The sequence below is a fragment of the Narcine bancroftii genome, chromosome 3 (assembly GCF_036971445.1).
Source record: "Narcine bancroftii isolate sNarBan1 chromosome 3, sNarBan1.hap1, whole genome shotgun sequence".
In the NCBI taxonomy this organism is placed as follows: domain Eukaryota; kingdom Metazoa; phylum Chordata; class Chondrichthyes; order Torpediniformes; family Narcinidae; genus Narcine; species Narcine bancroftii.
The window spans coordinates 234,862,398-234,884,881 of NC_091471.1; the positions used below are offsets into that span (position 1 = coordinate 234,862,398).

Consider the following 22,484-nt stretch of genomic DNA (forward strand, 5'->3'; position numbering starts at 1 on the left):
GACGGGGTCACAGGGAGTGAACAGGGGGAAGACGGGGTCATAGGGAGTGAACGCGGCAGACGGGGTCACAGGGAATGAACGGGGTGGGGGGGAGACTGGGTCACAGGGAGTGAACGGGGGAGACGGGGAGTGAACGGAGGAGACGGGGAGTGAACGGAGGAGACGGGGAGTGAACGGAGGAGACGGGGTCACGGGGAGTGAACGGGGGAGACGTCGTCACGGGGAGTGAACAGGGGAGACGTCGTCACGGGGAGTGAATGGGGGAGATGGCGTCACGGGGAGTGAACAGGGGAGACGGGGTTACGAGGTGTGAACGGGGAGACGGGGTCACGGGGAGTGAACGGGGGAGATGGGGAGTGAACGGGGGAGACGGGGAGTGAACGGGGGAGACGGGGAGTGAACGGGGGAGACGGGGAGTGAACGGGGGAGACGGGGAGTGAACGGGGGAGTGAACGGGGGAGACGGGGTCACGGGGAGTGAACGGGGAGACGGGGACACGGCGAGTGAACGGGGAGACGGGTTCATGGGGAGTGAACGGGGAGAGACGGGATCACGGGGCGGAGGGTGGGAGACAGGGTCACAGGGAGTGAACAGGGTTGAGACGGGGTCACAGGGAGTGAACAGGGGGAAGACGGGGTCATAGGGAGTGAACGCGGCAGACGGGGTCACAGGGAATGAACGGGGTGGGGGGGAGACTGGATCACAGGGAGTGAACAGTGGGAGACGGGGTCACGGGGAGTGAACGGGGAAGACGGGGTCACGGGGAGTGAACGGGGGAGACGGCGTCACGGGGAGTGAACAGGGGAGACGGGGTCACGGGGAGTGAACGGGGTCACGGGGAGTGAACGGGGTCACGGGGAGTGAACGGGGTCACGGGGAGTGAACGGGGTCACGGGGAGTGAACGGGGTCACGGGGAGTGAACGGGGTCACGGGGAGTGAACGGGGTCACGGGGAGTGAACGGGGTCACGGGGAGTGAACGGGGTCACGGGGAGTGAACGGGGTCACGGGGAGTGAACGGGGTCACGGGGAGTGAACGGGGTCACGGGGAGTGAACGGGGTCACGGGGAGTGAACGGGGGAGACGGGGAGTGAACGGGGGAGACGGGGAGTGAACGGGGGAGACGGGGAGTGAACGGGGGAGACGGGGAGTGAACGGGGGAGACGGGGAGTGAACGGGGGAGACGGGGAGTGAACGGGGGAGACGGGGAGTGAACGGGGGAGACGGGGAGTGAACGGGGGAGACGGGGAGTGAACGGGGGAGACGGGGAGTGAACGGGGGAGACGGGGAGTGAACGGGGGAGACGGGGAGTGAACGGGGGAGACGGGGAGTGAACGGGGGAGACGGGGAGTGAACGGGGGAGACGGGGAGTGAACGGGGGAGACGGGGAGTGAACGGGGGAGACGGGGAGTGAACGGGGGAGACGGGGAGTGAACGGGGGAGACGGGGAGTGAACGGGGGAGACGGTGAGTGAACGGGGGAGACGGGGAGTGAACGGGGGAGACGGGGAGTGAACGGGGGAGACGGGGAGTGAACGGGGGAGACGGGGAGTGAACGGGGGAGACGGGGAGTGAACGGGGGAGACGGGGAGTGAACGGGGGAGACGGGGAGTGAACGGGGGAGACGGGGAGTGAACGGGGGAGACGGGGAGTGAACGGGGGAGACGGGGAGTGAACGGGGGAGACGGGGAGTGAACGGGGGAGACGGGGAGTGAACGGGGGAGACGGGGAGTGAACGGGGGAGACGGGGAGTGAACGGGGGAGACGGGGAGTGAACGGGGGAGACGGGGAGTGAACGGGGGAGACGGGGAGTGAACGGGGGAGACGGGGAGTGAACGGGGGAGACGGGGAGTGAACGGGGGAGACGGGGAGTGAACGGGGGAGACGGGGAGTGAACGGGGGAGACGGGGAGTGAACGGGGGAGACGGGGAGTGAACGGGGGAGACGGGGAGTGAACGGGGGAGACGGGGAGTGAACGGGGGAGACGGGGAGTGAACGGGGGAGACGGGGAGTGAACGGGGGAGACGGGGAGTCAACGTGGGAGACGGGGAGTGAACGGGGGAGACGGGGAGTGAACGGGGGAGACGGGGAGTGAACGGGTGAGACGGGGAGTGAACGGGGGAGACGGGGAGTGAACGGGGGAGACGGGGAGTGAACGGGGGAGACGGGGAGTGAACGGGGGAGACGGGGAGTGAACGGGGGAGACGGGGAGTGAACGGGGGAGTGAACGGGGGAGACGGGGTCACGGGGAGTGAACGGGGAGACGGGGACACGGCGAGTGAACGGGGAGACGGGTTCATGGGGAGTGAACGGGGAGAGACGGGATCACGGGGCGGAGGGTGGGAGACAGGGTCACAGGGAGTGAACAGGGTTGAGACGGGGTCACAGGGAGTGAACAGGGGGAAGACGGGGTCATAGGGAGTGAACGCGGCAGATGGGGTCACAGGGAATGAACGGGGTGGGGGGGAGACTGGATCACAGGGAGTGAACAGTGGGAGACGGGGTCACGGGGAGTGAACGGGGAAGACGGGGTCACGGGGAGTGAACGGGGGAGACGGCGTCACGGGGAGTGAACAGGGGAGACGGGGTCACGGGGAGTGAACGGGGTCACGGGGAGTGAACGGGGTCACGGGGAGTGAACGGGGTCACGGGGAGTGAACGGGGTCACGGGGAGTGAACGGGGTCACGGGGAGTGAACGGGGTCACGGGGAGTGAACGGGGTCACGGGGAGTGAACGGGGTCACGGGGAGTGAACGGGGTCACGGGGAGTGAACGGGGGAGACGGGGAGTGAACGGGGGAGACGGGGAGTGAACGGGGGAGACGGGGAGTGAACGGGGGAGACGGGGAGTGAACGGGGGAGACGGGGAGTGAACGGGGGAGACGGGGAGTGAACGGGGGAGACGGGGAGTGAACGGGGGAGACGGGGAGTGAACGGGGGAGACGGGGAGTGAACGGGGGAGACGGGGAGTGAACGGGGGAGACGGGGAGTGAACGGGGGAGACGGGGAGTGAACGGGGGAGACGGGGAGTGAACGGGGGAGACGGGGAGTGAACGGGGGAGACGGGGAGTGAACGGGGGAGACGGGGAGTGAACGGGGGAGACGGGGAGTGAACGGGGGAGACGGGGAGTGAACGGGGGAGACGGGGAGTGAACGGGGGAGACGGGGAGTGAACGGGGGAGACGGGGAGTGAACGGGGGAGACGGGGAGTGAACGGGGGAGACGGGGAGTGAACGGGGGAGACGGGGAGTGAACGGGGGAGACGGGGAGTGAACGGGGGAGACGGGGAGTGAACGGGGGAGACGGGGAGTGAACGGGGGAGACGGGGAGTGAACGGGGGAGACGGGGAGTGAACGGGGGAGACGGGGAGTGAACGGGGGAGACGGGGAGTGAACGGGGGAGACGGGGAGTGAACGGGGGAGACGGGGAGTGAACGGGGGAGACGGGGAGTGAACGGGGGAGACGGGGAGTGAACGGGGGAGACGGGGAGTGAACGGGGGAGACGGGGAGTGAACGGGGGAGACGGGGAGTGAACGGGGGAGACGGGGAGTGAACGGGGGAGACGGGGAGTGAACGGGGGAGACGGGGAGTGAACGGGGGAGACGGGGAGTGAACGGGGGAGACGGGGAGTGAACGGGGGAGACGGGGAGTGAACGGGGGAGACGGGGAGTGAACGGGGGAGACGGGGAGTGAACGGGGGAGACGGGGAGTGAACGGGGGAGACGGGGAGTCAACGTGGGAGACGGGGAGTGAACGGGGGAGACGGGGAGTGAACGGGGGAGACGGGGAGTGAACGGGTGAGACGGGGAGTGAACGGGGGAGTCGGGGAGTTAACGGGGGAGACGGGGAGTCAACGGGGGTGTGAACGGGGAAGACGGGGTCACGGGGAGTGAACGGGGAGACGGGTTCATGGGGAGTGAACGGGGAGAGACGGGATCACGGGGCGGAGGGTGGGAGACAGGGTCACAGGGAGTGAACGGGGTTGAGACGGGGTCACAGGGAGTGAGCAGGGGGAAGACGGGGTCATAGGGAGTGAACGCGGCAGACGGGGTCACAGGGAATGAACGGCGCGGGGGAGAGACTGGATTACAGGGAGTGAACAGGGGGAGACGGGGTCACGGGGAGTGAACGGGGAAGACGGGGTCACGGGGATTGAACGGGGGAGATGGTGACACGGGGAGTGAACAGTGGGGAGACAGCGACACGGGGAGTGAACAGGGGGGAGTTGGGGTCACGGGGAGTGTACAGGTGGGGAGATTGGGCCAGAAGTAGTGTATAGCGCAGAGACGGGGTTCCATCACACACTCCCTGGGTGGGGCACAGAGGGAAGCACCGTCTCTCCCCAACCGTCACGCACTCCCAGAAGTGGTTCAAGAGGGTCTCACCTGGTCATCATTCAGGTAGTTTGGTAAACCCCCAATGAACAGTTTGTGAGGAGAGTCAGGGACGACAGTGGAAACCACTCCTGTGGAGGAAGAGAGGCAAGGCTCATCAGTCATTCATCAACTGGGGCATCGCGACTTCTCCGCCACACTCACTCACCTCAACAATCCTCCTTTCACACGTCTTTGTAAACTCATCCTCCTGCTCAAACCCACTCCGTCTCTGTAACCCTCTCCACTCCCCGTCCCCAGTTCAAGCACCCCCCTCCCTGTCTCTGTAACCCCATCCACTCCCCATCCCCTGTTCAAAATCCCCCTCCCTGTCTCTGTAACCCCCTCCATTCCCTGTGCCCCTGTTCAAAACACCCTTCCCAGTCTCTGTAATCCTCTGCACTCCCCGTCCCCGTTCAAACCCAATGCATCTCTGTAATCCAGTCCATTCCCCGTGCCCCTGTTCAAACTCCTCTCCTAGTCTCTGTAACCTCCTCCACTCCCCGTCCTCCTTTCAAAACCCCCTCCCTCTCTGTAATCCCCTCCGCTCCCTCTCCCTGTCTCTGTATCTGTATCCCACTCCGCTCCCCGACCCTCTGTTCAACCCCCCCCACCTTATATTCCCCAGCTTTACCAGGAACATAGACGGAAGGATTTTCAGACATTCCAGGGAGGGGCTGATAGTCGTGTGGACGCCGGATCTTAAGCGACTGCCCCTGAAATATGATCCCATCAAACGCCATGGCTTGTGTCGTTTCATCAACGGATCGGAACTGAGGTTGTGGGGGCGGGTACAGAGGAGGGATGGCAAGGGAGAGAGGGAGGGAGGCAAAGGGACGGGAGAGGGTTAGGAGGCAGGGGAGGGAGAGGGTGGCAGGGTGGGGAGGGAGGGGGAGCGAGGCAGGGGGTGGGGTGGGGAGGTGGGATGAGAGGATGTTGAGGGAGGGAGGCGGGGAGGGAGATGGGGTGGGAGAAGCAGGCAGGGAAGGATTTGGGAGGCCGGGGAGGAGGATTTGGGAGGCCGGGGAGGAGGGGTTGGGAGGCCGGGGAGGAGGGGTTGGGAGGCCGGGGAGGAGGGGTTGGGAGGCCGGGGAGCAGGGGTTGGGAGGCCGGGGAGCAGGGGTTGGGAGGCCGGGGAGCAGGGGTTGGGAGGCCGGGGAGCAGGGGTTGGGAGGCCGGGGAGCAGGGGTTGGGAGGCCGGGGAGCAGGGGTTGGGAGGCCGGGGAGCAGGGGTTGGGAGGCCGGGGAGCAGGGGTTGGGAGGCCGGGGAGCAGGGGTTGGGAGGCCGGGGAGCAGGGGTTGGGAGGCCGGGGAGCAGGGGTTGGGAGGCCGGGGAGCAGGGGTTGGGAGGCCGGGGAGCAGGGGTTGGGAGGCCGGGGAGCAGGGGTTGGGAGGCCGGGGAGCAGGGGTTGGGAGGCCGGGGAGCAGGGGTTGGGAGGCCGGGGAGCAGGGGTTGGGAGGCCGGGGAGCAGGGGGTTGGGAGGCCGGGGAGCAGGGGTTGGGAGGCCGGGGAGCAGGGGTTGGGAGGCCGGGGAGCAGGGTTTGGGAGGCCGGGGAGCAGGGGTTGGGAGGCCGGGGAGCAGGGGTTGGGAGGCCGGGGAGCAGGGGTTGGGAGGCCGGGGAGCAGGGGTTGGGAGGCCGGGGAGCAGGGGTTGGGAGGCCGGGGAGCAGGGGTTGGGAGGCCGGGGAGCAGGGGTTGGGAGGCCGGGGAGCAGGGGTTGGGAGGCCGGGGAGCAGGGGTTGGGAGGCCGGGGAGCAGGGGTTGGGAGGCCGGGGAGCAGGGGTTGGGAGGCCGGGGAGCAGGGGTTGGGAGGCCGGGGAGCAGGGGTTGGGAGGCCGGGGAGCAGGGGTTGGGAGGCCGGGGAGCAGGGGTTGGGAGGCCGGGGAGCAGGGGTTGGGAGGCCGGGGAGCAGGGGTTGGGAGGCCGGGGAGCAGGGGTTGGGAGGCCGGGGAGCAGGGGTTGGGAGGCCGGGGAGCAGGGGTTGGGAGGCCGGGGAGCAGGGGTTGGGAGGCCGGGGAGCAGGGGTTGGGAGGCCGGGGAGGTTGAGGGAGGGGGGCCGGGGAGGTTGAGGGAGGGAGGCCGGGGAGGTTGAGGGAGGGAGGCCGGGGAGGTTGAGGGAGGGAGGCCGGGGAGGTTGATGGAGGGAGGCCGGGGAGGTTGAGGGAGGGAGGCCGGGGAGGTTGAGGGAGGGAGGCCGGGGAGGTTGAGGGAGGGAGGCCGGGGAGGTTGAGGGAGGGAGGCCGGGGAGGTTGAGGGAGGCAGGCCGGGGAGGTTGAGGGAGGGAGGCCGGGGAGGTTGAGGGAGGCAGGCAGGGAGGTGGGGAGGGGTTGGGAGGTGGGGGAGGAGTTGGGAGGAGGAGGAGGGAGGCGGGGTAGGGAGAGGGAGGTGGGAGGAGTGAGAGGGAGGGAGGGGAGGCAGGATGAGGGAGGGAGGGGGAGGTGGGGAGGGGCAGGAAGACGTGGAGGGGGTTGGAGGTAGTCGGGGAAAAGCAAAGGGATGGGGGAAGTGGGAGGGAGGCAGGGGGACAGAGGGAGAGGTGGAAGGAGAGGGTGTCAGGCAGGGAGTGAGGGAGAGGGACCATGAACAGAGTTTATTTCACTGTTTCACACCTGCACAACAGAGATACAGACCATTCATCCATTCTCCCCTACTGTCCCAACCACCGTCTTCCAGCCAGTCATGATTGTCTATGTCCATTGTGTCGGTCCCCGTAACCCGAGGTCTCTCTCTTCTACAACACTCCCCACCATTCACCATGTCGGTCCCCATTTACCCGAGGTCTCTCTGTTCTACACTCCCCACTGTTCACCGTGTTGGTCCCCATTCCTCAAGGTCTCTCTGTTCTACAACACTCCCCACCATTCACCATGTCAATCCCTGTAATCCAAGTTCTCAGTTCTACAACACTCCCCACCATTCACCATGTCGGTCCCCGTTTACCCGAGGTCTCTCTGTTCTACACTCCCCACTGTTCACCGTGTTGGTCCCCATTCCTCAAGGTCTCTCTGTTCTACAACACTCCCCACCGTTCACTGTGTCAGTCCCCGTAACCCGAGGTCTCTCTGTTCTACAACACTCCCCACCGTTCACCGTGTTGGTCCCTGTACCCCGAGATCTCTCTGTTCTACAACACGCCCCATCCTCTGAAGGTGGGAATTCACCCACACCTTCCCCAACCTCCTCACCTCAAGAAAGGCAAAGTTCTTGTCCTGGTTAATTTGAACGGCCAGCACAGGGTTGCCTGCTGCCTGCGAGAGAGCCGCTAACCGCATCTGTGCATTGAAGAAGTCTGCCATCGCCTCCTGTTCGGGAGAGGAGCAAATGCACGGAGGATTAACCCCAGAGGTTCAGTCCACTCCACAACCTCACCTCCATCATCACCCCTCGAGGACAAACACTGAGAGAAGAGACAAAGGACGTAGGTGCATGGAAAGGGACGGACAAGGCAGGAAAGTGGATGGAGGGCGAGGGCTGGGAGGGAGGTGGGGCAGAGGAGGTAGAGAGGACGGAGTGGGTGTTAAGAGGGAGAGAGACAACAGGGCAGGAGGGAGGGAGAGAGGATGGAACAGGAGCTGGGAGGCAGAGAGGATGGCGCGGGAGCTGGGAGGGAGTGAGGACGGGGTAGGAATTGGGAGGGAGAGAGGACAGGGCAGGAATTGGGAGGGAGAGAGGACGGGGCGGGAATTGTGAGGGAGAGAGGACGGGGCTGAAATTGGGAGGGAGAGAGGACGGGGCAGGAATTGAGAGGGAGAGAGGACAGGGCAGTAATTGGGAGGGAGAGAGGACGGGGCGGGAATTGGGAGGGAGAGAGGACGGGGCTGGAATTGGGAGGGAGAACGAGGTGGGAGTTGGGAAGGGGGTTGGACCGGATGGGAGTTGGGAGGGAGAGAGGACGGGATGGGTGTTGGGAGGGAGAGAGGACAGGACGGGAGTTGGGAGGGAGGGAGGACAGGACGGGAGTTGGGAAGGAAAGGGGATGCAACGAGCTGGGAGGGAGGGAGGACGACAGGGCGGGAGATGGGAGGGAAGATGGGACAAGGCGGGAGCAGGGAGGGAAGACGGGGCGGGGTGGGACCCAACGGGATTACCTCAGTCACACCGAACGGGATGTTTCCCACGTAGAGGCGCCGTGCCTGTCTGGTCATCTGGCTCCCCACCACGGGAACCTGGGTGGGGGTGACGGCCAGCCCGTCAGGGGTGACTGTGGGCAGCAGCGCAGTTGCCGGGATTTGACCTGCCGCTTTATAAAAAGCAAAACCGGAGACGAGGGAGAGAGGGGAAAAAAATAAAAGTTTAGATGCGGGTCAAGGCAACGTAACGGATCTGAATTCCCCGGCATGGCAAGAGCAAGGCCCATAATCCAGGACCACAACCCCCCCCGCCCCCCAACCCCGGGGCCGGGACTGACGGAGCGACACTGTCAGGGGGAGATGTAATATACTCCAGGACCGGGGCCCATAATCCAGGCCCACCCTCCCCAGGGCCGGGACTGAGGGAACCACAGTGTCAGGGGGAGATTTATATACTCCAGGACCTGAGTCCAAATCCACGCCCACCCTCCCCGGGGCCAGGACTGAGGGAGCCGCACTGTCGGGGGGAGATGTATACACTTCGGAACAGGGCCCCATAATCCAGGCCCTCCCTTCCCAGGGCCGGGACTGAGGGAGCCACACTGTCAGGGGGAGATGTATATACTCTGGGACTGGGGCCCATAATCCAGACCCACCCTCCCCGGGGCTGGGACTGAGGGAGCTGGTCGACAGGCTCGATGGGCCTCACCTTGCATTGCTTTGTACTGCATGGGAGTGATGTGTTCGAATCCCGGTGGGGGAACATCCCAATACTTATAGGGTTTCTTCTTTTGGACACGACGCGGAGATCGACTGTGGGGAGAGAGCAAAGTGATTAGTCATAGAAAGGGATAATTCCCCCCCCCCCCAGCATCACTGATGTTAATGGCCCCCCCCCCTCAATGACTGCTCTACCCCGGGCTCACTAACATTAATACCCCCTCCCTCAGCGCCCCCTCCCATCAACCGGGATCACGGGTACCTGCGCCTCCGGCGTTCCCGGGATGGGCTCCTGCGATCCCGATTTCCCCGCTCCCTGCTGCGGCTCCGCCTCTTCCTGTCTCGGCTACGAGATCGGCTACGACTTTTCTTCTTGTGGCGGTTCTCTTTGTCGCGCTCTGCAATGGGAGAGGGGCAGAAGTCAAAGGTGACCAACCCCTGCTGCAGAGCCATGTCCATTCCCCATTCCGTCTCTGTAACCCCTCCACTCCCCGCCCCCCTATTCAAACCCCCCCTCCCTGTGTCTGTAACCCCCTCCACTCCCCGTCCCCCTGTTCAAACCCCCCTCCCTGTCTCTGTAACGCCCCCCCCTCCACTCCCTGCCCCCTGTTCAAACCCTCCCCCCACCCTGCCTGTTTTTAATGCATTTTAAATGACCCGGCATCCACAACTGCCTGTGGCAACTAATTCCAGATTCCCCACCCTCTGGTTGAAGAAGTCCCTCCGCATCTCTGTTCTAAGAGAACATTCCTAAATTCTAAAGTTGTGCCCTCTTGTCCCAGACTCTTCCACTGTGGGAAACCACTTTTCTGCATCTGCTCTGCCTTTCAACAGGGAGCAATGAGTCAGCGTACAGGAGGGAGATGGAAAACATAGCTGAATGGTGCGCCAACAACCTTGCACTCAACGTCACCGAAACCACGGTTGACTTCAGGAGGGGAAAGCCAGAAGTTTACGATCCAATGATCACTGGGGGATCAGAGGTGGGGAGAGTTCTTTTCAGATCTACACACTAATGGCATCGTGAAGAAAGCCTCGACTTCCTCAGGAGTTTGCGGAGGTTTGGTTCAACACCAGAACCCCTGGCAAATTTCTAGAGGGGTGGTGGAAGGTGTGCTGACCGGGTACATCATTGTCTGGTATGTGGACACCAATACCCCTGAGCGTAAAGCCCTCCAAAATGTAGTGGTCACATGCCAGGACATCATAGGCAAAATCCTCCCCACCACTGAAAACATCTACAGGGAACGCTGCCATCAGAGAGCAGCAGTGATCTTCAAGGATCCCCTCCACCCAGCACACGCTCTGTTCTCACTGATGCCATCAGGAAAGAGGTTGAGGGGCCATAAGACTCGCACCCACCAGGTTCAGGAACAACGGCCACCCCTCAACTATCAGACTCCTCAACAACAGACTCAATCAGGGACTCATTTAAGGACTTTTACTTGTGCACTTTATTGATTTTTTTTCCTCTCTGTATTGCAGTCAGTCTGTTTACATTTCTTTCTTTGTTTACATGTACTTGGAGTACAGTTTTTTTTTTGGTACTACAGGTAGACTATCCGGAACCCTTGGGGTTCCAAATTTCGGATTTTTCTGTATTTCAGAATAAAAGCCAGTTGCCCCAGATTTAAGCCCACCTGAATTGTGCTGCCGTATCCACCCCCACCCCCTTCCAGTTGCGTTGGTGTCTCTCTCCCCACCCCCCCCCTCGCCCACCCAAGTCATGCTAGCATCTCTCTCCCCCCGGCCGCCTGAGTCATGCTACCATCTCTCCCTCCTGCCTGTCCAAGTCTCGCTGGCATCTCTCTCCCCCACGCCCAAGTAAATGTGGTCGGGGCACGGATAGTCGGTCGGCTGAGGCAAGGATACACGGTTGGAGCAACGGGAGCTCAGACAAGCTGGAGACCGGGGCGTTGGGAGTTCGGATCGATGACTGGCTGATGTGAGGATACAGGTCAGGGCGTCAGGAGCTCAGGCTGGCTTGAGGCCAGGGCATAGGGAGCTCAGACGTGCTGGAACCAGGTGACGACTCTGCAGTCGGGGATCGGGAGCTCAGTTGAGAGGGTGGACAGGGCACCAGGAGCTCGAAAGTCATTTTTTAGACCTACAGCACGGTAACAAGCCATTTTGGATCTTGAGCCCGTGCCGCCCAACCCCCCCAGTACATTTCGAACGGTGGGAGGAAACCAGAGCTGCAGGAGAAAACCCACGCAGACACAGGGAGAACGTACAAACTCATTACAGAGAGCACGGGGATTCGAACCCCAATCTCAATAGCTACACTGCCCGATCTCGAGCCTTTCTCAGTTCCTCGATATTGGCCCCTATCCAATGTTGAATCTTGGGGCAGAAGCGGGAAACCTCGGGCTCCAGGGGCAGGAGCGGGGACGGGTCAGGGGGGTGGACCTCGGGCTCCAGGGGCAGGAGCGGGGACGGGGCAGGGGCGTGGACCTCGGGCCCCTGGGGCAAGGGGAGGGACCTCGGGTTCAGTGGCATTTCCTCCCCTCCTATCCCCTTCCCTCCCTTCCTCCTAGGCACACCGGGTGCTGATTCCTCCCCTTAGCCTACTTCCCCGGGGCGTGCATGCAGTAGGCTGAGGGGAGGATTCAAAGTCGGGAGTCTGGCATCAGGAGCTCCGGGGACCAGGGAGACAGGACCCCACCATCTTGCAGCCTATGTTCCACCAGCACGGGGATCAGCGGTGTGTTCGTGTCAGGGATAGGCAGCGGTGGTTGGGAGGTCTTGGTGATCAGCGGAGGCTAGGAAGTTTTTTTTTTCTGGTGAGAATTAAACATTATTTTAATGCTTAAAAAGCCTGCCCTTGTTTAAAAGCTGTTACAACTGATTTGCTGTTGCTACTGGGCTGTTTTTGAACAATGACCAGTTGCCCGAAAAGAAACCATTTATCGGACCTAGGCCCAGTCCCAACCATTTCGGATTGATGGAGTTGTACTGTGCTCTGATCCACCACAGGATGGTCTCAACAGAAATGAATCTGCTGCAGAGTTTTCCATTCAATTCATTGAACAACGTTCTCAGTAACTTTCCTCTGCCTTCCTTAGTCTAGTTTGACTCCTTCTCCTGAAGTCGTGACACAGAACCTCCAGTCACATCCCTACTCCTCGAGTTTTATCCCTAATTCACACTTTTCAAAAATGTAGGCCCTTCCAACTCACGAGCCCCTGCTGCCTAATATCTGGTACGTTTTTGAACGGTGGGAAGAAATCCACGCAGACCCTGGGAAGAGCATACAAACTCCTGGCAGACAGCGTCAGATTCAAACCCTGTCACAAACCCTGATTTTTAGTGCATTAACGGCGTTGCGCTGACCGTGCCGCCCAAATTCCCGGGTGTCAACATCTCCAAGGAACCTTTGGCACTATCGCAAAGAGGGCTTGCCAACAGCTGCACTTGGCGAGAAGTTTGAGTAAACAAGGAACTGCCACCAAAGACACTTGGAAATTTCTACAGCTGTAGCCTGGAGAGCGTTCGGCCCATCGATGACAGTGACACGATTAGAAGGACTCTTACCACCGCCCCCCCCCTCCAAATACATGCCCTTTTTTGCCTGGCGTGGAGCAGCCGATCCACGGAACAGGAAGGGGCGACAGTGATGTGTGAACACGGCCAGCGCCATCACAGCCATCAGTCTCCAGCCGATCGATGACATTGACATGATAAGAAGGACCCTTACCACCGCCGCCACCCCCCCCCCCAGTACGTGCCCTCTTCACACCACTCCCATTGGAAAGGAGGTACACAAGTCTGAAGACGAACGCCCAGCGGCATAAAAACAGCTTCTTCCGCTCGTTCATCAGATTTTTGAACGGACACGACCTCACTTTCTCTACTTTTGGCCAAGTCATTTATTTATTCCTAAATGTTTTATTTGCACTGAGACGCTGCCACAAAACAACAGATTTCGTGCCATGTTCATGACAATGAATTTTGATTCAGAGAAGCCTTCCTATCCATAATTAACATAAAACTAATGGCACTCATATCACTGGACATATACTTCTATCACCTGTCCTGTCTCGTTCCCTAATAGGAGACCCAGTATTGCACTCTCTCTCATTATATTATTTAGAAAACCTTCCTGAACACATTGGACAATCTCGAAGCCATGCAGCCAGAGTTCCAGTCAATATGTAGAAGATTAAAGTCGACTACTCTCACAACCTTACGTTTCCTGCAGCCTTCAGCTTTCTCCCAGAATCAAAATTTATTGTCATAAAATTCGCTGTTTGGCAGCAGCATCAGAGTTCAACTTTACACTTGCATTTCCCACTAAATCAGCCGTTCGGCATCCCGGGATACGAACGGCATTTTTACTGCTCACACTTGACCAAGACACTCCACGGGTTGACACTCTTACCGGTGATGTCACGGCGCATCGAGCAATGGTGGACCTGCCATAAATCCTGATCAATGTATTATCATCTTAGATTTGAACAAAATTAATCACTCCCAATTAAAACATAATTAAGCTTTTCGGAACAGCACAGGGTGAGCCCTTCAGCCCCTGTTATTCAGCCGACCTATATAAACCTTTAGAAGGGACCGTGGGAAAGTGCTAGCAATAAATAGCAATAGAAGGCAATTTTTAAACAGTGTTGGAAAGTTGGTAGCTCTATCGCATACAATTTATAAAGACGGTGAGAAAAAGCGATGGCAGACCTGTCTTCCCAGAATTCCATGCTGCCAAGGCTGTATGCATGGAGCACTCATGGAGGGGTTTCAATATTTAATATTGAAATATTTGAAAACATTTTTTAAATATTCCAAGAAATAGGTTCTTGATTAGCCAGGGTTAAAAGGTTATGGAAAGGCCAGGCAGTGGGGATGAGCTCCTAAATGATCTTAAATTCCACCCTCCAGTTCAGATATGAGCCGTCCCACCAGTCGGTACAGGTCCCCGGCAGCAAGCCCGATGGTCCAGAAACCTGAAGCCCTCCCTCCGGCACCATCTCTTTAGCCACATGTTATGCTGCATGATCCTGTTTCTACCTTCACCAGCACCCATTTCCAGAAGCCATCTTGGAGGTCCTGTCATCCAACTCTATTCGCAGGACCTCATCCATCCTCATGAGCCAAGACACCTGGCTACCCACCCTCCTTCGAGAATGCTGTGAACTCAATCTGAGCTTTCCTCCCCTCATCTTATGCAGATGTCTTCTGGTACTTGCTGTCACTCAGGGAGAAAGGTGCAGGCTGCCCAGCCCATCTAGGCCTCTCAGAATCTTGAGGAGCTCTATTAAGATGCCTCCCACCCTTCTTCGTTCCAAAGAGAAAATCCCGCCGTTTTGCTCACCTTGCCTCGTAAGACAAGTTCTCTAAACCAGGTTGCCTTCTATGCTACCTTCAACACCTCCTCTCTGTGTCATCTGCAAACCCATCCCTCCATTTCTTCACCCAGGTCATTGGCAACAATCACAAAGCGTGAGGGGCAGGGGTCCCAGAAAAGATTCAGACAGAACTCCGCTCATCACTGACCTCCAGGCAGAGCTCATCCCATTTACTCCCGACCCTCTGCTTTCGGCAGGCAGGTCAATTCTGAAGCAGTCTTTCTCACCAGAAGTGTCAGAGAATGAGGGGAGATCTGATAGGGCGGTGCAAAATTGTGAAGGATACTGTGGAAATGAACTATATGAAACAACACCTGTACATGCTGAGATTGTCCAATCTCGGAAGCTAAGTAGGCTCAGGCCTGGTCAGTACTTGGCTGGGAGACGGCCTAGAAACACCAGGTGCCGTAAGGGGCGCTGGACAAAGCGGAAACTCTCTGTCTACCTTAAAGTGGGCAAAAGACAAAGAATTTCAAGGATGTTATATTGTAAATGTACGTGGCAGGTAATGGAAACTTTTACCTTTATAATTACAGGAAGGATGTGGAAGTTTATTCAGAGGAGATGGACCAGGGCACTGCCTGGATTGGGAAACAAGTCTTTATGAGGCCAGGTTGGCAGAGCTGGGATTTTTCTCTTTGGAAGGTAGTAGGATGAGAGGAGACTTGATAAAGATCGGCAAGATTCTGAGAGGCAGAGATAAGGTGGACGGCCAGCGCCCATTTCCCAGGGCGGGATCACCCAACACCAGAGGACATCTGTACAAAGTGAAGGGAGGGAAGTTCAGGGGAGACATCGGGGGGTGGGGGGGGGTTGATTTTTTTTTTTGCACAGAGTTGCGGGGGCCTGGAATTAATGCCTTGCCGGGGATGTTGGTGGAGGCTGGAACATTGGGGGCACATAAATGAAGGAAAAATACAGGGTAGGGAGGGTTTATTTTAGGAAGGGGCATATGGGTCGACACAACATCGAGGGCCAAAGGGCCTGTACCGTTCAGCAGTGTTCTATGTTCTTAAAGCAGGCTTTCCCCACTGAGGTGGGCTAAGTAAAGAATTGGAGGACACAGGTTGAGGGTGTATGGTGAGATGTTTAAAGGGAACATTCGGGGGAATCTTCTTCACACACGGAAGGGTGGAACACGCCGCCAGCTGAAGTGGCTTGAGTTTTAACAGTTAAGAAATATTTCGACAGGCACATGGATGGGAGAGATGTGGAGGGCTAAGGATCGGGGGGTCGGCCCATGCCAGATGGGCCAAAAGGCCTGACTCTGCGCTGTAGTATTCTACGGTTCCATTATTGGCTGTATTGATGACTGGCACCACAGGCATAAAACCTGGACGTGCAAGGGATATACGGTGGATGGGGGAAGTACTGAACCCCAGGGTGTTTTTCTCTCTCTCCCCCCTCACCACCACCACACAAGAGGATGCTGTCCAGTCTGCTGAGTATTTCCCGCCTTTCCGGTGAATCTCCTTCTGCTGCAGAACAGAGGGACCTCGGGGTCCAAATCCAGAGATCTCTCAAGGTGGCCATGCACAGGTGGATGGGGGTGGTTACAAAGGCTTGTGCTGCGCTGGCCTTCATTCGTCGGGGGATGAAGTTCAAGAGCTGTGAGGTGACGTTGCAGCTGTGTGAGACCACCCTTGCAATCAGTTCTAGTCGCTTTATCACAGGACGCTCTGGAGAGGGGGCAGAGGAGATTGACCAGGATGGTTCCCGGATTGGAGAACGCATCTTATAAGGCAAGGTTCGCAGAGCTGGGGGGGGGGGGGGTTTCTCTTTAAAGCGATGATGGATGACAGGCAACTTAATAGAGGGGTAAACAAATATGTGGGGCATGGATAGGGTGGACAGCCAGTGCCTGTTTCCCAGGGCAGAAGTAGTGAGCACCAGAGGGCATGTACAAGGCATGTATATGTAAGGAAATTAGAGGGTCATGTGTGAGGGAGGGAAGGATTAGATTGTGGAGTAGATTTATGTAGGTCAGCTCATTATGGGCCGAATGGCCTGCACTGTGCTGGACTGTTCTGTGTTCTAACCTCCTCTGTTACAAAAGGCCGTATTCTTATTCAGAGACCTCACCCTCTGGACTCTCCCATGTCCAGGAAACATCCTCCCGACGGTCACTCCATCCGTCCTGTCTTGCTGCCTGCGAGGTTTCGATAAGCATTCAACCCCCCGAACCCTCATCAAAACTCTCCCTGAATGCTGAACCTCCTTACGTTTCCTTCCGGCCCAGGATCATGTTGGGAAAACCCCTCAGGACCCTCTCCAAGGCCAGCATCTCATTCCTTCGATCAGGGGAGTTCCAAAATTGATCGCATCCTCTAAATGCGGGCAAAGCCTCAGTGTCACATCCTTGTTTCCACGTTTTAATCGAGAGCAATTTACAAGGGAAAGGAAGAACCACAAAGATGGGTGGTGATGTGGACAGTCTATAGGGTTGCCAGAGGTTACAGAGGGACATTGATAGGACGCAGAGCTGGGCTGAGATGTGGCAGGTGAAGTTTAACCCAGAAAAGGGTCATGGTACGAGGAGCGTTTAACATGGCTTGGCCTGTGCTCGTTGGAATTTAGAATGAGGGGAGATCGCTTTGAAACATTTCAAACGTTGAAGGGTGTAGACAGGGTAGATGTAGAAAGGTTGGTGGAGTCTAGGACAGTGGTTTTCCAACTTTTTCTTTTCACTCATATAAGTAATCCCTATGCTATAGGTGTTCCATTGTTGAGCAAGGGATTACTTAAGGTGGTGTGTGAGTGGGAAGATTAAGTTTGAGAACCACTGTTTTAATTGAACCTAATTGACTTGTGATGTGCATAACTCCAAAGGAAATGGGCCAGTGACAATTTTTCTCCAGCAAATTATTTCAGTCACAAAAGGGTCTAGAGCAGAGTTTCTCAACTTTCCCTTCCCACCCCCATCCCAGCTCCTCCTTCTGGCTATCTATCCCATAGGATGACGTGGTTCCTTTCACTCTGATTGATACGAGGATATCCCACTCCTCGGAAAGCAACATCAAGTGCTTGAATGGATTTAGGTGAGTTGCGGTTGCATGGGAGACATCCCCTCCCAGATCCAGCGGCTGGGAGAAGTTCTGTTGCAAGCTTCGATGCAAGGGATGCCCTCTCCATGTTTGCTTGACGGTTGTCGACCCAAGAGAGGGCTTATCCGACCCTTGACAGGTCTTGTTTTTCATCCTGCAGGGAGTCAAACCACCCTCTGTGCCAGGACAGCCTAGTGGGGGAGCCGGTTTAGTCACCGAACACCCAACAGGTTACATGGTACCAGTAGCACTCAGACGAGTGACCTGGGCTCTGATTAGTAAGGGAAAGTTTGAGAACCATTGTTTTAATCAAACCTAATTGACTCGTGATGTACCTGGTTTCAGAACTCTAAAGGAAATGGGCCAAAGACAATTTGTCTCAATCAAAATACTTCAGACACAATTGGATCTAGAGCAGTGATTCTCAACCTTCCCACTCACATCTCACTTAAGCAATCCCTTACTGATCACAGAGCACTAATGGCATCAGGGTTACTTAAAGTGGTCTGTAAGTGGAAAGAAAAAGGTTGAGAGAAGGATTGAAGGGCGCCCACAAAGAGAGTTGCGGGGGAATTTCTTCGGACAGTGGGTGGTGAGTCTGTGGAGCTTGTTGCCACAGGCATTTGTGGATTGAAGGCAGAGATTGATAGGTTCTCAACTTGTGGCAGAACGGTGAGCGCAATGCAGTTACCGTGCCAGCAACCGGGGTCCAAATCCTGTACTGTCCGTAAGGAGTTTGTAGCTCTCCCCATGTCTGCTTGGGTTTCCTCCCACCCTTCAAAAAGTACCAGGGTGGGGTTGTAGGTCAATTGGGCCGAAAGGGACTGTTACCATGCCGTAGATCTAAATATTTTTTTTAATTAGCCAGGCATTCGAAGGTTTATGGGGAGAAGGGCTGGGCAGTGGAACTGAGTGGGATAATGAATCAGCTCATGATTGAATGCCAGGGCAAACTCGATGGGCTAAATAGCCTATCTCTGGTCCTGGTCCAAGTGTGAGGTTGCTGATTTCAGACGGTCAGACACAACGTCAATGGGAGGACTGAGCGGTGCAGATGAGCTGACAGATCCTGAGGTCCGTGACCACAGGACACTCTCAGCTGACTGCACACTTCGATAGAGATGTCAAGAAGGCGTACGGTGTGTGGGCCTTCGTTAACCGTGGGACTGAGTTCAAGAGCCGCGAGGTCATGTGGCAGCTCTACTGGACCCCACTTGGAATATTGTCGTCTCACTACAGGAAGGATGGGGAGGCTGTGGAGAGGGTGCAGAGGAGATTCACAAGGACGCTGCCTGGATTCAAGAGCACCCCTCACAAGGATAGGTTGAGTGAGCCTGGGTCTTTTCTCCTTGGAGCAACGGAGGGGTGACCTAGTAGAGGTGCACACAATAACGACAGGCAATGATCGTGTGGACGGCCAGAGGCTTTATCCTCAGCGCTGAAATGGCTAACATGAAGGGGCTTCGTTTTAAGGTGCTTGGGAGTAAGGGGATGGGGGCGCGTAGGGGGGAATGCAAGAGGTAAATTCTTCACACAGAGAGGGGTGGGTGCAGGGAATGCGCTGGCGGCCACGATGGTGGAGGCAGGTCCAATAGGGACTATTCTGTGCTGTAGATTTCAACGTTCTACGGGCTGCATGCTTATGGGGTTCATTCAGGAGCCTGAGGGCAGTGGAGCTGGAACTGTCTATGAGCCTGTTCTACTCTAAAATCTCCAACACCACCCCCACCCAAACACTGTCAGGGTTTCCAACCACGGTCGCCAACATATGCTCTTAATGGTTGAGTGCAGTGGGTTGCGGATAAATGAGAGCCACAAGAGTACATTGGTTCAAATGTTTGGGTTTTCACACCAATTTGAAGTAAATTATCTTATTGCTCATGGCAGGAAGGCAGTGATGTTAATGAGACCCAAAGAGAAATCAAACGTTCAATCAGTAATAGTAGAGTTTGGAGGGTGGGGGAGGAGGAGAGAGAGGGAGGGGAGGTCGAAGAGGGGGAGGGGCAAGGAGGTGATGAGAGGATGGTAGGAAGGACCCAGCATCGTGGGAGGGATACAGATGGCAAACCTCACCCAACCAATTCTCCACCTCCTTGCCTCCCACCCCACACCCTGATAAAGCCAGCCCCTGACGTTCTCCCCACATCCTTCCCCTCTTATTCCACTCCCTCCAACGTACCCTCCTACCACCACCTAAACACCCTCTTCCCCTGCTACACCCACCTCCCTCCCTGCTACACCCACCTCCTCCCCATCATTTCACTCCCTCCACCTCCTACCTTCCCTATCTGCACCTCTCTCATTCATTTCATCCACCTCCTCCACTCTCCTACTCCCTTCTCCTCCACACCCTCCTCCCCTCTCCTTTTTCCCCATATCCTTTCCGTTCTTCCTACCCCTCCCACACCCTCCTCCCCTTCACCATCTCCCCACACCCTCATCTCCACTCTCTCCGTCCTTTACTCTACATTCCTCCTCCCCATTTCCACCCACCTCTCTCCATCCTGCAGCCCCTCCTGCCGTCATCTCCTGCACCCCTCCTCCTGTTATCTCCCCATCCCCTTCCCTCTCACTCCCTTTTCCCACTCCATCTATCCCCACTGCTGCCCTCTCCCACCCCGTCCCACTCATCCCAAACCCATCTCCAACACCCACAATCCTCTCCCACCCACACCCCATCGCTCCACTCTCCCTTCTACCATCCCCTCCACTCAGCCAAACCTCTCCACCACCCCTCCTCTTCCCCTCCCCTTTCTCCACTACCACTCCCCTCATCCCACACCTTAGATCCAACTACAAAACCCCTTTCCTCTCTCAACATCCCCCACCCACTCATCTATCCCATCTCTCCCTCCTCTCTTCTACCATCCCTTCCCCTCTCCCTTATCTGCACCCTTAACCAACTACTCCCTTCCCTCCCACTTGCTCCCCCACTACTCCCTCCTATCACTCCAGCCGACCCTCCCTCCCCCCCACACCATTGCCCCTCTCACCTCACTCCTCATCCACGCACCCCCTTCCCTCCTCCTTTTCACCCTACATCTCCCAGTCTCCCCATCCCCACCCTTCCTCACCTCTCCCAACCCCACATCCTGTTCATCTCCCCTTCCCCCACCACCCAACCCACTCATCTCCCTTATCCCACCACCCCTCATCTCACCGTCTCCCCACCCATCACCACCCAACCCACTCATCTCCCTTATCCCACCACCCCTCATCTCACCGTCTCCCCACCCATCTTCCTCTCACCCCACACCATCTCCCCCACATTCACCCCCCATTTTCTCAGCCTCTCCCACCCCTCCCCCTCATTTTCTCCCTTTCTCACCCCTTCATCACTCCCCATCCATCCTTCTCTTTCAACCCCTCTCCTCACTCCCTCTCCACTCCCCTTCCCCTCCAATTGCTCCTCCCCATCTCAACCCCTCCCCATCTGCAAATCCCCCTCCCCATCTCATTCCCCTCTCCACCCCCTTCTCATTCCCCTCTCCACCCCCTCCTCCTTCCCCCACCCTCCTATACACCCTCCATCTCCCCCACTCCCTCCCCATTTCCCCACAACCACCACCCATTTCGCCCTCTCCCCACCAACCACTCCGCCATTTCCCCCACCACCCTTCCCTCTCCCCATTTCCTCCTGTTCCCCACAATCCCCTCCCTCCCCATCCCATCTCCCCTCTCCCTCCCCACCACATCTACCTCTCTCACCTCCTCCATTATCCCCACCCCACCTCCATTACTCCATCATCCTCTCCCCCAGCCTCCCTATCACCACTACCCCTCCCCACCGCATATCCTCCTCTCCCCACCCTCTACCCATCCCTTCCCCCTCTCCCCTCCTCCATTACCCCCTTCCCCTCTCCCATCTCCCCACTTCCATTACCCCATCACCCTCTCCCCACATCTCCCCCTCTCCCCACCCCTTGCCCACATCTCTCCCCTCCTCAATTATCCCCTCCCCCTATCCCCCACCCCCTCCCCCTCTCCCCTACACCCGCACCCCCCCCCCCGCATCTACCCCTCGCCCCTCAGTCAAGGCGTGCGCAGCACAAAGGCCTCGGCCTACAATCCCCCCCCACCTCCGAAGCCTTGGGCCTTGCTGAGTCTCCATCCCCCTTCCCGTGGACGGTCAGTAGTGAAGCCCGGGGCCTACAGCAGCCTCCCGTTCTCACTAGGCCGCGAAGCCTGGGCCTCGAGTGGCCGGCCGGGACACTCACCCTGGCGGTTTTCGTGCAGCTGCTTCTCGAACTCGTCGAACTCGGACATGGTCGGTCGATCGGGCCTCTCCGTCCCCCCCACCCTCGGCGCCGGGTCGCTGCCAGCAGCCGGCTCTGGTCTGATTCTTCCCCCCCACCCCCGGGCTCCGCCGTCCGGTCCCTTCTCGGCGCTTCCCTCGGCGTGCTCCGAGAGCTCGGCGCATGCGCAGCAGCCGCCACTGCCGCCGCTTGGGAGGACCGGGACGGGAGGACCGACCAACTGCGCCTGCGCCGCCCCGCCGGAGCGGGGAGGACCGGCTCAGTGCGCCTGCGCCATCCCGCAGGCGCCTCTGTCCTCCTCCCTCCACCCGGAGGGGTTGGAAAGACTGCTCGTTGCGCCTGCGCCGCCCCGCCGGAGCGGGGAGGACCTGCTCAGTGCGCCTGCGCTTTCCCACAGGAGCGCCTGTCCTCGTCCCTCCACCCGGAGGGGTTGGGAAGACTGCTCGTTGCGCCTGCGCCGGGCCGGACCGGCTCAGTGCGCCTGCGCTTTTCCGCAGGAGTGCCTGTCCTTGTTCCTCCACCCGGAGGGGTTGGCAGGATTGAGCTTCTGCTCCTGCGCCAACCCGCCTGAGTTGGGAGGACCAATGCCCCCTCCCTTGGAATTTGGGAGGACCAGTGGGATAGGTGCAGTCTGGGGGAAGGTCAGGAGCCTGATAGCTGTTGGGATTTATT

At 58.4% G+C, this 22,484-nt stretch overlaps 1 protein-coding gene across 4 annotated transcripts in view; it reads right to left on the reverse strand.

The window, feature by feature from the left end:
- LOC138758325 (splicing factor U2AF 65 kDa subunit) overlaps positions 1–21,903 on the reverse strand; it is a 73,210-nt gene extending 51,307 nt beyond the window's left edge. For 3 of the 4 annotated variants that reach the window (XM_069927086.1, XM_069927085.1, XM_069927083.1), the window contains exons 1-7: positions 21,774–21,903; positions 9,424–9,559; positions 9,151–9,254; positions 8,460–8,611; positions 7,557–7,673; positions 5,005–5,143; positions 4,383–4,462 (exon numbers count right to left, since the gene is read on the reverse strand). In XM_069927086.1, the coding sequence (XP_069783187.1) occupies positions 4,383–4,462; positions 5,005–5,143; positions 7,557–7,673; positions 8,460–8,611; positions 9,151–9,254; positions 9,424–9,559; positions 21,774–21,822 (777 nt within the window). In that variant the 5' untranslated portion in view covers positions 21,823–21,903. The remainder of the gene's footprint in view (positions 1–4,382; positions 4,463–5,004; positions 5,144–7,556; positions 7,674–8,459; positions 8,612–9,150; positions 9,255–9,423; positions 9,560–21,773) is intronic. The other variant, XM_069927084.1, reaches the window with a different exon arrangement.
- Positions 21,904–22,484: the final 581 nt, after the last annotated feature.